Consider the following 13,520-nt stretch of genomic DNA (forward strand, 5'->3'; position numbering starts at 1 on the left):
TCGGAAAGGAACCCAAACACCCATGACCCAATCACCACCGAGATGCAAGTTTGGCTGTTCATAATGGTATTGTACCTCAAGGGGTTACAGACAGCCACGTAACGGTCCACAGCCATCGCTCCCACCAATGCGAACTCTGTGGTTCCCAGAGCAAGGTACAGGAAGAGTTGGGCAACACATGCAGCCAGAGATATTGTCTGCATCCCAGGGAGCAGCAACCCCGAGAGCATCGCAGGGACGATAAGGGATGTGATCATGATCTCCAAGGCAGAGAGATGACCGAGGAAGAAATACATGGGGGACTGCAGACGTTTATCGACACAGACAATCACAATGATGACCATGTTGCCGAGTATTGTCACTGAGTAGAAGAGAAAGAATACAGCAAAAAGAACGTGGTGTAGTTCTTGAGACCCTGAGAACCCTAAAAGGCAGAATTCAGTGACACTTGAGTGATTGCTCATCATTCAGTCCTTGTTTCCGCTCCTTGGGAAACCTAGAGATCAAAAGAAAAGAAACGCTGCTCTACTTGGTCCTTCTTTTAAGAGAGAAGGAGCACAGATTAGGATGAGGAGCTATTTCCAGTCTGGTGACCAGATGAGGGGTCCCTACTAGGATGCTCTGTCCCAAGTCAAACCCTAATGTTGTCACCTCACATCCAACTAAAAGCTCACTGCCTAGAATGGATGAAGATACCATCATCTCTATGCTGTGAACAAAACCTCCCTTGGCTTTTTTCCCCCAACTAGATGTGCTTTCTCATAGGAAACAAAGGTTAAGGCTTAAAAGAAGCCAGTTTTGATGCTGTGTCAGCCCCTTGGATCTGGGGGCTGTTCTTTTCTCTTCGGCTCATTGTGGCAGATGACATAGTAGCATTTAAGATGTTCAAAGGACTGAAATTTACCCTATACTTCATCCTGATTGGTACTACAGAGACCCACCTTGGGGTCAGCAAAAGAAAGGCAAGGGGGTCTAAGAGCATTATCTGGTTTCTCCAGATTTAAAAATTTCCCTATTCCCATTAGTGCTCCAAATGGAAACTCTTTGAGCCTGGGATAAATTTCTAGGTAGATTCATTCCTATTTAACTCTATTTTTCACAAAGTCTGGGAAGGAAAGAAAGATGGTGCCCAGCATTGACAAGTTTAGATCCAAGGCTCTCAGACACTCCACATGCCTGAATCTCTACCACTTCATCCATCCCACCACACTAACGTCATCTCATCAGGGGACTCTTTCCAATTACCCTCCCTCACATTGGAAAGACATGGTATTCTTAGACTTCAGTTTCCTTCCTAGCACTTATTATTACCTGATATTATTTTTGTGTTTAATTGTTTATCCCAACCTTACTTGAATGTGAAATAAAAGAAGCAGTGTACAAAACAAGCATCCCTGCACTGTGGAGCTTATATCCAAGGGGGCAATGGAGATTATTCCAGACACAAAACAAAGAAGGGAAATATTTAAGATGTTAGTTTACTAACCAGGCCATAGAAAAATAAAGCAAGAAACAGGGACAGGAAATTTAATTTTCCATGAGAGCAAAGATGCATCTTCTATGTATTATACACAATTATATACAGAAAAATACATTATATGCAAGCTATTCTTGAGACAAGTAGTGGTGAAAATATGACAATTTCTGGTAGAGGATGGACATATAAATGTTTAATATATGGTTTAAAAGTACAAAGTCCTGGCCAAGGCCCATAAGCCATGTCCCCTCTATCCTTCTGCTTTCCTTCTTCTGGTTGCCATTTTCCCTTCTTCTTTCCCCTTCCTCAGACCTCCCCAATATCTCTGTAAATCCTTCACTGATGGGAATCCAGGCTTCAGGGACAGAACTACCAGGAGGTCTCTGTGGTCTGCTTTTCCCCCCTTTTGGGTAACCATCACTAGATAAACACGAGAGAGGAGCCTGCTGAGCAACATCAGGAGCTGCGCCTGCATGAGCACCAGGTCAGAGAAGAGCTGAGTCTGCTCTTCGCTCTGCTGGGGTATTAGGAGAGGAGCCGTTTCCCAGCTGCTCCCCGGCCCAGCCTCCAGATTCTCGGCGTCCTCCTCTAGAAGGCAGCCAAACCAGAACTCCCCGTCCTCATCCTCTCCGACACTTTCCTTTGTACAGGGGAACCCTGAGAAGACACTCACCTGGATGCACGGGCTCCTCTGCCACTTGTGATGCTCTCTGGGGCTCAGGCAGGGCTACTCCTGTCTGGCTACTGCTGAGCTGAACACAGGAGTTGGAGCTATTTGGTGCTGCCTCCATGCATGGTGAAGAAGGAAACTGTCCTCGGGGAGGAGTTAGGAAAAACGCCCAGAAATAACAGTGTTGTGGGGAGCTAAGGGTCTCTCTCTCTCTCTCTCTCCTTTTCTCCCACTTCCCTCCTTCCCAAGGGGACTTGGTCATTGAGGACCCTGTTCTTAATTAGCCCAGGCTCAGGGCATCCCTCAGCAAGCAGTCTTGGGAGAGCTGAACAAACTGATTTATTCTCATCCTTGAGCAATTAAGTTTCAGAACTTTTTCAACTTTTTTGTTTAATTGGAAACCCAAGATCTCACCAGAGGCTTCTCAATTCAAGGCTGCCTTCTCAAAGACCCCAAGTCTAGGCTTCCAGAAGATGTCTCAAACTCTGAGCAGATCACCCCTTCTGTTCTTTATCCTATGCTCTCCCCAGGATTCACTTGATAATTGGAGCCAAATTCAGCTCCATCACCCTCCAATAGGAAAATCTGTAATTGACCTCTAAAATATGCCCCAATAACTAAAAAAAGGGCTGCATTTTGGTCTCAGTCAAAATTTAACCTCAACAAAAATCCCCTGAGGATCCCCAAAACCCCATGGAAAGTTTCTACCCCTAAGTCTAACTGTTCTAGGCTACTGTCTCAGATTTCCACTCTTCTCATACATGTGGCTTTGTATGATTCCAAGGAAGGCTCTTGCAGACATTGATCTCCATGGAATGTCCCTGATCACCAACTGACCAATTCCATGTAGGAAGAGTATAAAACTAGTCAAATGCAAGTAGTTATATTTACAACCTCGTACAACTGGAAAATATAAATTGGTGCTGGAACAAGGCAGACATGTGAAAGTTACAAAGCATTTATTGAAATTGTATTTCATTTTATATATACCTGTTAAATCTGAGAATGTCACTGTTACAGAAGGCTATAAATTGAGAATAATATTCCTTCCATCCTTCAAACTGCCCCTGCCCAACCAGATTGCAATATAATCTTAAACAATCTTTAAAAAATCTTGTAAGCAGATATCTACATATTCCTTTGAAGAAAATGTTGCAAAAATGTTATACACCATTTTCCCTTTCATTTAACAATATAGAAAAGCTACTCTCCCATGTTGACACATGCTGCTCTACCTCTCTTTTTTGCATAGTATTCCTTCATATGGATGTCCTGCTGTTTATTAGGCAGCCCTCTGTTGATCAACTTCATTGTTTTCATTGTAAAAATTAAGCTACACTGTTATCAAAATTTATAAGTCCACAAAAATTTTTACATATGGAAAAATACCTAGAGTTAAAATTTCTAGGTGAAGGAATTCCACAGTTGTTGTACCTACAGCATTTTATTGGCACTGAATTATTATACTCTACAGATTTTGGATTGATTTGAACAACCACGAGCACTGTATGGTAGGAGAGCTCTTTGATCTCCTGATGTAATTCTCACCTAAAATATAATCAAAATTTTATGTTAATTTTAAATTGAAAGATCACAAATAAGGCATATTTTAAAAGAAAACAAATTAAAACCCAATAAAATGGTAAACGTTCTGTAAGATAAACATTACCAACAGTGACTCAAAAAGAAACTGAACAACCAGAAATTTCTAAACATGTTCAGTGAACTGGATTCATTAGAATTGATCTGAATTAGAAACATTCTCAGGGCTTCCCAGGTGGCTCAGTGGGTAAAGAATTCTCTTGCAATGTAGGAGACATAAGAGACGTGGGTTGATCTCTGGATCAGGAACATAACCTGGAGGAAGGCATAGCAACCCACGCCCCATATTCTTGCCTGAGAATCTCGTGGACAAGGGAGCCTGGTTGGCTTCAGTCCATAGCGTTGCAAAACCCAAATATGATCGAAGCAACTGAGCACAAGCAAGAGAAACATTCCCAGAAAGGAAACTACAATTTCAGATGGACTTACTGGTGGATTCAATCAAATGTTTAAGGAAGAAATAGTATCACTCATACAAAATCTTCCAAAAAATCAGTAGAAGCAACTCTGCTCCATTCCTCTTATTATCTTATTATTATACCACCATTATCTTGGTATTGAAGACACCACAGAAAAGTAAATCTACAAACCAATATTCCTCATAAATAGAAATAAAAAAATCCTCATTAAATGCTTGAAAATTAAACTCAACAACTATGTCAAAAAAATTAGGGATTTAATTTCACAAATGCCAGATTGATTTAATATTTACAGATCAATTAATATAATTCATCATGTTTAATAGTATTAAAGATCAGTTCAGTTCAGTCACTCAGTCCTGTCCAACTCTTTGTGACCCCACAGACTGCAGTATGCCAGGCCTCCCTGTCCATCGCCAACTCGGGGAATTTACTCAGACTTACGTCCATTGAGCCAGTGATGCCATCCAAACATCTCATCCTCTGTCATCCCCTTCTCCTCCTGCCTTCAATCTTTGCCAGCATCAGGGTCTTTTCAAATGAGTCAGTTCTTTTATTTTTTTTAATTTTTATTATTATTTATTATATTATTATTATTATTATTATCATTTTCACTTCACAATATTGTATTGGTTGTGCCACACATCAACATGAATCTGCCGTGGGTGTACACATCTTCCCAATCCCGAACCCCCCTCTCACCCCTCCCCCCAACATCATCCCTCTGGGTCATCCCAGTACACCAGCCCAAGCATCCTGCACCCTGCATCGAACCTAGACTGGCAGTTCATTTCTTATATGATATTATCCATGTTTATATCATGTGAGTCAGTTCTTTGCATCAGGTGGCCAAAGGTTTGGAGTTTCAGCTTCAGCATCTGTCCTTCCAACGAACATTCAGGACTGATTTCCTTTAGGATGCACTGGTTGGATCTCCTTTCAGTCCAAGGGACTCTCAAAAGTCTTCTCCAACACCACAGTTCAAAAGCATTAACTCTTCAGCACTCAGCTTTCTTTATAGTCCAACTCTCACAGCCATACATGACCACTGGAAAAACCATGGCTTTGACTAGATGGACCTTTATTGGCAAAGGTCTCTGCTTTCCAATATGCTGTCTAGGTTGGTCATAACTTTTCTTCCAAGGAGTTCAGTTCAGTTCAGTCGCTCAGTCCTGTCTGACTCTTTGCAACCCCATGAACTGAAGCACGCCAGGCCTCCCTGTCCATCACCAACTCCAGGAGTCCACCCAAACCCATGTCCATTGTGTCAGTGATGCCATCCAACCATCTCATCCTCTGTTGTCCCCTTCTCCTCCTGCCCTCAATCTTTCCCAGCATCAGGGTCTTTTCAAATGAGTCAGCTCTTTGCATCAGGTGGCCAAAGTATGGGAGTTTCAGCTTCAACATCAGTCCTTCCAACAGTCCCCCTGGACTGATCACCTTTAGGATGGACTGGTTGGATCTCCTTGCAACCCCAGGGACTCTCAAGAGTCTTCTCCAACACTACAGTTCAAAAGCATCAATTCTTTGGTGCTTAGATTTCTTCACAGTCCAACTCTCACATCCAAACATGACCACTGGAAAAACCATAGCCTTGACTGGACAGATGTTTATTGGCAAAGTGATTTCTCTGCTTTTTAATATGCTCTCTAGGTTGGTGCTGGAGAAGACTCTTGAGAATCTCTTGGACTGCAAGGAGATCCAACCAGTCCATCCTAAAGGAGACCAGTCCTGGGTGTTCATTGGAAGGACTGATGCTGAAGCTGAAGCTCCAATACTTTGGCCACCTGATGGAAGAGCTGACTCTCTTGAAAAGACCCTGATGCTGGGAGGGATTGGGGGCAGGAGGAGAAGGGGACGACAAAGGATGAGATGGCTGGATGGCATCACCGACTCGATGCACATGGGTTTGGGTGAACTCCGGGAGTTGGTAATGGACAGGGAGGCCTGGCATGCTGCAATTCATGGAGTCGCGAAGAGTCAGACATGACTGAGTGACTGAACTGAACTGAACTGAGGTTGGTCATAACTTTCCTTCCAAGGAGTGTCTTTTAATTTCATGGCTGCAATCACCACCTGCAGTGATTTTGGAGCCCAGAAAAATAAAGTCAGCAAGTGTTTCCATTGTTTCCCCATCTATTTGCCATGAAGTGATGGGACCAGATGCCATGATCTTAGTTTTCTGAATGTTGAACTTTAAGCCAACTTTTTCACTCTCCTCTTTCACTTTCATCAAGAGGCTCTTTGGTTCTTCTTCGCTTTCTTCCATAAGGGTGGTGTCATCTGTATATCTGATGTTATTGATATTTCTCCCAGCAATCTTGATTCTAGCTTGTGCTTCCTCCAGCCCAGCGTTTCTCATGATGTACTCTGCATATAAGTTAAATAAACAGGGTGACAATACGCATCCTTGATGTACTCTTTTTCCTATTTGGAACCAGTGTGTTGTTCCACGTCCAGTTCTAACTGTTGCTTCCTGACCTGCATATTGGTTTCTCAAGAGGCAGGTCAGCTGGTCTGGTATTCCCATCTCTTTCAGAATTTTCCACAATTTATTGTGATCCACACAGTCAAAGACTTTGGCATAGTAAGTGTCTATTAATTTCTTGGCTGCAGTGAGCATCTGCAGTGATTTTGGAGTCCAAAAATATAAAGTCTGTCACTGTTTCCACATCTATTTGCCATGAAGTGATGGGAACAGATGCCATGATTACTTCAATAGAGGCATAAAAGTTATTTAACAAAAAATCAGTATTTAATGAGTAAAAATGCTCATTCAACTGGGAATAAATCTTTTGCAAACTGAAAACACCATCTACCAAAGCCTGATGCTAATATGAAATCTAATGATGACAGATAATACTTTCCCCTAAGACAGGAAATAAGACAAAGATTACCTGCTGTCATCCCTTCTACTAAAAATTGTACTGGAATTCCTAACTAGTGCAATATATAGCAAGATAATGAAATTAGAGCATACAGTTAGGAAATAAAGAAATAAAATATTTGTTTACAGACTTAATTCTATATGTAAAAAATCCAAAGTAGTCCACAAAAAAGTAACTAGAACTAATAAATGATTATCGAGGTCACAGGATAAAATCTCAATATTCAAAATTTTATTATTTTACTCTACACTAGCAAGAAACATTGGAAATAGAACTTAAAATATAAAATATAATTTACAATAACATCCAAATATAAAAAAATAAAAGACACATTTAACAAGCTATGTGAGTGACCCAAATACTTAAATCTACAAAACATTACTAAAATTAAAAAGGACTGAAAAAGGTGAAGAAATATTCTACTTCCATAAATCAGAACACACAATTTTGTGAGAATTAATTCTCTCCAGTTTCATCTATAGAGTCAATGCAATTGCAATTAAATTCCCAGGAGGCATTTTTCTTAAATGTTAAAAAGATGACTGTATGATTTCTACACAGTTGTGAAGGACCTAGAATAGTCAAAATATTTTTGAAAAAAAAAAGAACAAAGTTGGAGGACTCACAGTACACATTTAAAGACTTACTACAAAACTACAGTAATCAAGACAGTATGTTACTGATATAATATTATGTGGATCAATGCACATGTAGACCAATAAAATAGAACAGAGAACACAGACACAGATCCAAACATATATCTTTAATTGCTTTTAACTACAGGAATTGTTTGTGAAGAAATGGAGCAACTGGAACTCTCAGACATTGCTGGTGGGAATGCACAATGGTAAAAATAACAGTTAAACATATCAATATCTTACCATACAAACCTGAAATTCCACTATTAGAGTTTCCTAAGATGAAGGAAAACATGCATCCACCACATATGTTTATAAATATTGGTGGCTTGATTCAGAATAAACTGCAAAAAACCCAATGACAATTTTTAGGTTAAAATATATATATATATATTTATTTATTTTAAATAAATGATGGCACATCCAGACAGTGGAATATTGTTGTTGTTCAGTAACTCAGTTGTGTCCGATTCTTTGCAACCCCATGGACTGCAGCATGCAGGCTTCCCTGTTCTTCACTATCTCCTGGAATTTGCTCAGATCTATTGCTGAGTGGAATACTACAGTTCACACACAATTTTGAACTGTATGATTGATGTATCATTATGGATAAGTTTCTGTAGGATTATATCAAGCAAAAGAATCCCAATATAAAGTCAATACTATTTTCAGTTCAGTTCAGTCACTCAGTTGTGTCTGACTCTTTGTGACCCCATGGACTGCAGCATGCCAGGCTTCCCTATCCATCACCAACTCCTGGAGTTCACTCAGACTCATGTCCATTGAGTCAGTGATGCCATTCAACTATCTCATCCTCTGTCATCCCCTTCTCCTCCCGCCTTCAAACTTTCCCAGCATCAGAGTCTTTTCCAGTGAGTCAGTTCTTTGCATCAGGTGGCCAAAGTTTTGGAGTTTCAGCTTCAACATCAGTCCTTCCAATGAATATTCAGGACTGATTTCCTTTAGGATGCACTGGTTGGATCTCCTTGCAGTCCAAGGGACTCTCAAGAGTCTTCTCCAACACCACAGTTCAAAATCATCAACTCTTCAGCACTCAGCTTTCTTTATAGTCCAACTCTCACATCCATACACGACTACTGGAAAAACCATAGCTTTGACTAGATGGGGCTTCCCTGCTGGCTCAGATGGTAAAGTGTTGACTAGATGGACCTTTGTTGGCAAAGTAGTGTCTCTGCTTTTCAATATGCTGTCTAGGTTGGTCATAACTCTTCTTCCAAGGAGTAAGCGTCTTTTAATTTCACGGCTGCAATCACCATCTGCAGTGATTTTGGAGCCCCCCCAAATAAAGTCAGCCACTGTTTCCATTGTTTCCCCATCTATTTGCCATGAAGTGATGGGACCAGATGCCATGATCTTAGTTTTCTGAATGTTGAGTTTTAAGCCAACTTTCACTTTCATCAAGAGGCTCTTTATTTAGTTCTTCTTTGTTTTCTTTCATATGGGTGGTATCATCTGGATATCTCAGGTTACTGATATTTCTCGTGGCAATCTTGATTCCAGCTTGTGCTTCATCCAGTCCATCATTTCTCATGATGTACTCTGCATATAAGTTAAATAAGCAGGGTGACAATATACAGCTTTGAGTTGACATACTTCTTTCCCGATTTGGAACCAATCTGTTGTCCCATGTCCAGTTCTAACTGTTGTGTCTTGACCTGCATACAGATTTCTCAGGAGGCAGGTCAGGTGGTCTGGTATTCTCATCTCTTGAAGAATTTTCCACAGTTTGTTTTGATCCACACAGTCAAAGGCTTTGTAATAGCCAATAAAGCAGAAATATATGTTTTTCTGGAACTCTCTTTCTTTTTTGATGATCCTTCGGATGTTGGCAATTTGATCTCTGGTTCCTCTGTCTTTTCTAAATCCAGCTGAAACAACTGGAAGTTCACGGTTCACATACTGTTGAAGCCTGGCTTGGAGAATTTTGAGGATTACTTTGCTAGCATGTGAGATGAGTGCGATGTGTGGTAGTTTGAGCATTCTTTGGCATTGCCTTTCTTTGGGATTGAAATGAAAACTGACCTTTTTCAGTTCTGTGGCCACTGCTGAGTTTTCCAAATTTGCTGACATATTGAGTGCAAACTTTCACAGCATCATCTTTTAAGATTTGAAATAGCTCAATGGGAATTCCATCACCTCCACTATCTTTGTTCATAGTGACACTCTAAGGCCCGCTTGACTTCAAATTCCAGGATGTCTGGCTCTAGGTGAGTGATCAGACCATCGTGATTATCTGGGTTGTGAAGCTCTTCTTTGTATGATTCTTCTGTGTATTCTTGCCACCTCTTATTAATATCTTCTGCTTCTGTTAGGTCCATGACAATTTCTGTCCTTTATCGAGCCCATCTTTTCATGAAATATTCCCTTGGTATCTCTAATTTTCTTAAAGAGATCTCTAGTCTTTCCCATTCTATTGTTTTCCTCTATTTCTTTGCATTGATCACTGAGGAAGGCTTTCTTATCTCTCCTTGCTATCTTGGGAACTCTGCATTCAGATGGGTATCTTTCCTTTTCTCCTTTGCTTCTCTTCTTTTCACAGCTACTTGTAAGTCCTCCTCAGACAGCCATTTTGCTTTTTTGCATTTCTTTTTCTTGGAGATGGTCTTGATCCCTGTCTCCTGTACAATGTCACGAACCTCCATCCATAGTTCTTCAGGCTGTCTGCCTATCAGATCTAATCCCTTGAATCTATTTGTCATATGTATACATATTTCATAGGTATACCTATGGCCAATTCATGTTGATGTATGGAGAACCCATCACAATATTTTAATTATCTAAATAAAACTCTAATTAAATTCGACTTTAATTTGAAATTTTAATTATAAATTAAAATTTAAAAAATCAATTGAAGATACACGTTTGGATCTGTGTCTGAATTTTCTATTTTATTGGTCTGCATGTCCTTTGATCTGCATGATGTTACGTCAGTAGCATTCTGTCTTGATTGTGTGTGTTTAGTCACCAAGTCATGTCCGATTCTTTTTTGTGATCCCACGGACTGTAGCCTGCCAAGCCCTTCTGTCCATGGGATTTTCTAGGCAAGAATATGGGGGTGGGTTGCTGCTCCTTCTCCAGGAGATCTTTCCAACCCAGGGACTGAACCTGTGTCTCCTGCATTGACAGGAAGGTTTTTTAACACTGAGCCACCAGGGAAGGCCTCTGTCTTGATTACTGTAGCTTTATAGTAAGTCTTTTAATGCGTACTGTGAGTCCTCCAGCTTTGTTACTTTTTTAGAAAAATTATTGGGTATTCTAGGTCCTTCATATTTTCATAGAAACGTTAAAGTCACCTTTATGATGTTTTTTTAAAAAGCCCCCTGCGATTTGATTGAAACTGTATTGAGTCTATATACTAATATGGAGAGAATTGAAATTCTAACACAGTTGCAGTTGCATGTTCTGATTTATGAAAATAGAATATTCACCTATTTAGATCTATTTAATGTCTCTCAGCAGTGTTTTACAATTGTAAGGATACATGCCATGTACAGTTTGTTTAATGTGTTCTGTAGTTTTTCAGGTTTTTGGATATTATTGTTACATATTTTTTATTTCCATTTGCAATGTTCATTGCAAGTTTAGAGCAATGCAAGAAATTTTTGTTTATTGAGCTTTTATCCTGTGACCTTGATAATCATTTATTAGTTCTAGTAACTTTTTTGTGGACTTCTTAGGATTTTCTACAAATAGAATTATGTCTGTAAATGAATAATTTTGTTCATTTCCTATGCTTTCCATGGCATTTTCTTTCTGTATTGTATTAGTTAGCACTTCCAGTATGAAGCTGAGTAGAAGTGATGAGAACAGATATCTCTGTCGTGTTCCCTGTCTTAGGAGAAGGCATTGTCTCTTATAAGGCTTCATATTAGCACTATGATTTTGTTAAATGCTACTTTCAGTTTGAGGAAGATTCCTTTGGTTCCTAGCTGAATGAGAGTTGTAATCAAAGGTTATTCTTTTTTGGTAAATAGCTTTTCTGCCCCTATTGAAGTGGTCATGTAGTTTTTATCTTTACTTCTGTTAACGTGGTGATTTATATTGATTAATCTCCTAATATAAACCAACCTGGCATTTCTGGAATAAAATCATCACTTCATTACGGTGTATTGTTTTCTTTACATACAGCTGGATTTGAATTTTTAGTATTTTTATTAAGGAATTTTGCTTCAATGTTCCTGAGGAATATTGCTTTTTAGGTTTATTTTCCTGTGATGCCTTTAGTATCAAAATAATTCTGGCTTGATAAGAAGAATGGGGTAGTGTTCTCTTTTCCTCATTTTTGCTAGAAGATTTTCTGTAGGGTTCGTGTTATTTTTTCCATAAATGTTTGATAGAATTCACCAGCAAACCCATCTGAACTTGTAGTTGTCTGTGTGGGAAGGTTTTTAAGTAGGAATTCATTCATTTAACAAATTGTGGGATCAGTTGTTCAATTTCATTTTAGTTAGTTATAGTAATTTTTATTGAAATAAAAGATTTTCCATGGATTACCAATTGATTTTTCTTTTGAGATATTTTTGTTGCCTTCAATTTAAAATTAAAATGAAATTTTGATTATCTCTTTGGTTGGTTGTGGATCAGGAAGTCAACAACTCACGTATCATAGTGATGTGAAAAACAATCCAGAATCTATAGAGTGTAAATAGTCCCAATGGAAGGAAATAGCTAAAACATATTTAACTTTTGAACTAAAAATTCCAGCTCTATGGATTTGCTCCATATAAAAAAATTTGTATAGACTTATAAATGTCTGACAATTTATAACATCAATTTTCACAAAAAATTTAGAAAAAACAACAAAAAGTTATTAATAGAGTGCTTGCTAATAAGGACATGAATAAAATGATACACTATGTAAACACAGTATGGCAACATGTGTTGATATGGGAGAGACTCTTTTGTATGTTGTTAGGTGAGAGAGTAAGGGGGTGGCAAAGAGTCGAACATTACTGAGCAACTGAACACAACAATAAAAGCTGTGAAACAGATTTTCCCAGCATTTTCTTTCAAAGAAAATGTAGATGCCTGTTTAGGAAGTTTTCCCGAGATTGTATGGCAGTTGGGTTGGGATCAGACAGTTTGAGGAATGGAAGGAATATTATTCTCAAGTTATACTCTTCCATACCAGTTGACATTCTTGGATTTAACAGGTGTGTTGAAACTTGAATCCAAAAATCTACGTACATGTTTTCTAAGTCTCACATGTGTGTCTCACTCCAGCAGCAAGCAGATTTTCACTTTAAATTTTGTCGATCGTTCCAGGTTGTAAACAAAACTGCCTCCATTAGACTGTCCTCAAGCTCTTCCTACATAGAAGTGCCCAGGTGGTGCTTAGGGACATGCCATGGAGATAAGTGTCTGCAAGCACCTTACCTGAGTGCTAATAGGTGCACAGGTATGTGAATAGTGGACACCTGAGACAGTAGAGAACAGAATTGGATTTAGGGGTGGAACTTCTTCGTGGGATTTCCAGGGGTCTACAGGTTATTATGAGGAGCCTCTGTATAACGGGTCAAGGAGAATTAAAGCTTTGGTGGGGGGGTGGTTGCTGAAGTGAAGCTTTGGGATCCAAATGCAGGCTTTCCTTAAACATTGGGGTATATTTTTGAGTCCATCGTAGGGGCTTCCTATAGCTGGATGAGGAGGGAGCTGATTTTGACTCCAATTATCTACGAGAATCCTGGGAGGAGCTTAGGACAAAGAGCAGAAGGGGTGACCTACTCAGAGTCTGAGACATCTTCTGGGAACCTAGACTTCGGGCCTTTGTGAAGGCAGCCTTGGTATTGAGAAGCCTCTGGTGAG

General features: G+C 39.5%; 1 protein-coding gene across 1 annotated transcript; it reads right to left on the reverse strand.

Moving 5' to 3' along the window:
• Positions 1-8: 8 nt before the first annotated feature.
• Positions 9-467, reverse strand: LOC120877690 (olfactory receptor 9A4-like; the record flags this gene model as incomplete). The annotated part of the gene is made up of 1 exon (XM_040260043.1): positions 9-467. A coding segment is annotated over exon 1 (459 nt), but the record flags the coding sequence as incomplete, so codon positions are not given.
• Between the last annotated feature and the right edge of the window lie 13,053 nt (positions 468-13,520).

This window comes from Oryx dammah, unplaced genomic scaffold (genome assembly GCF_014754425.2).
Source record: "Oryx dammah isolate SB20612 unplaced genomic scaffold, SCBI_Odam_1.1 HiC_scaffold_18, whole genome shotgun sequence".
Classification (NCBI taxonomy): domain Eukaryota; kingdom Metazoa; phylum Chordata; class Mammalia; order Artiodactyla; family Bovidae; genus Oryx; species Oryx dammah.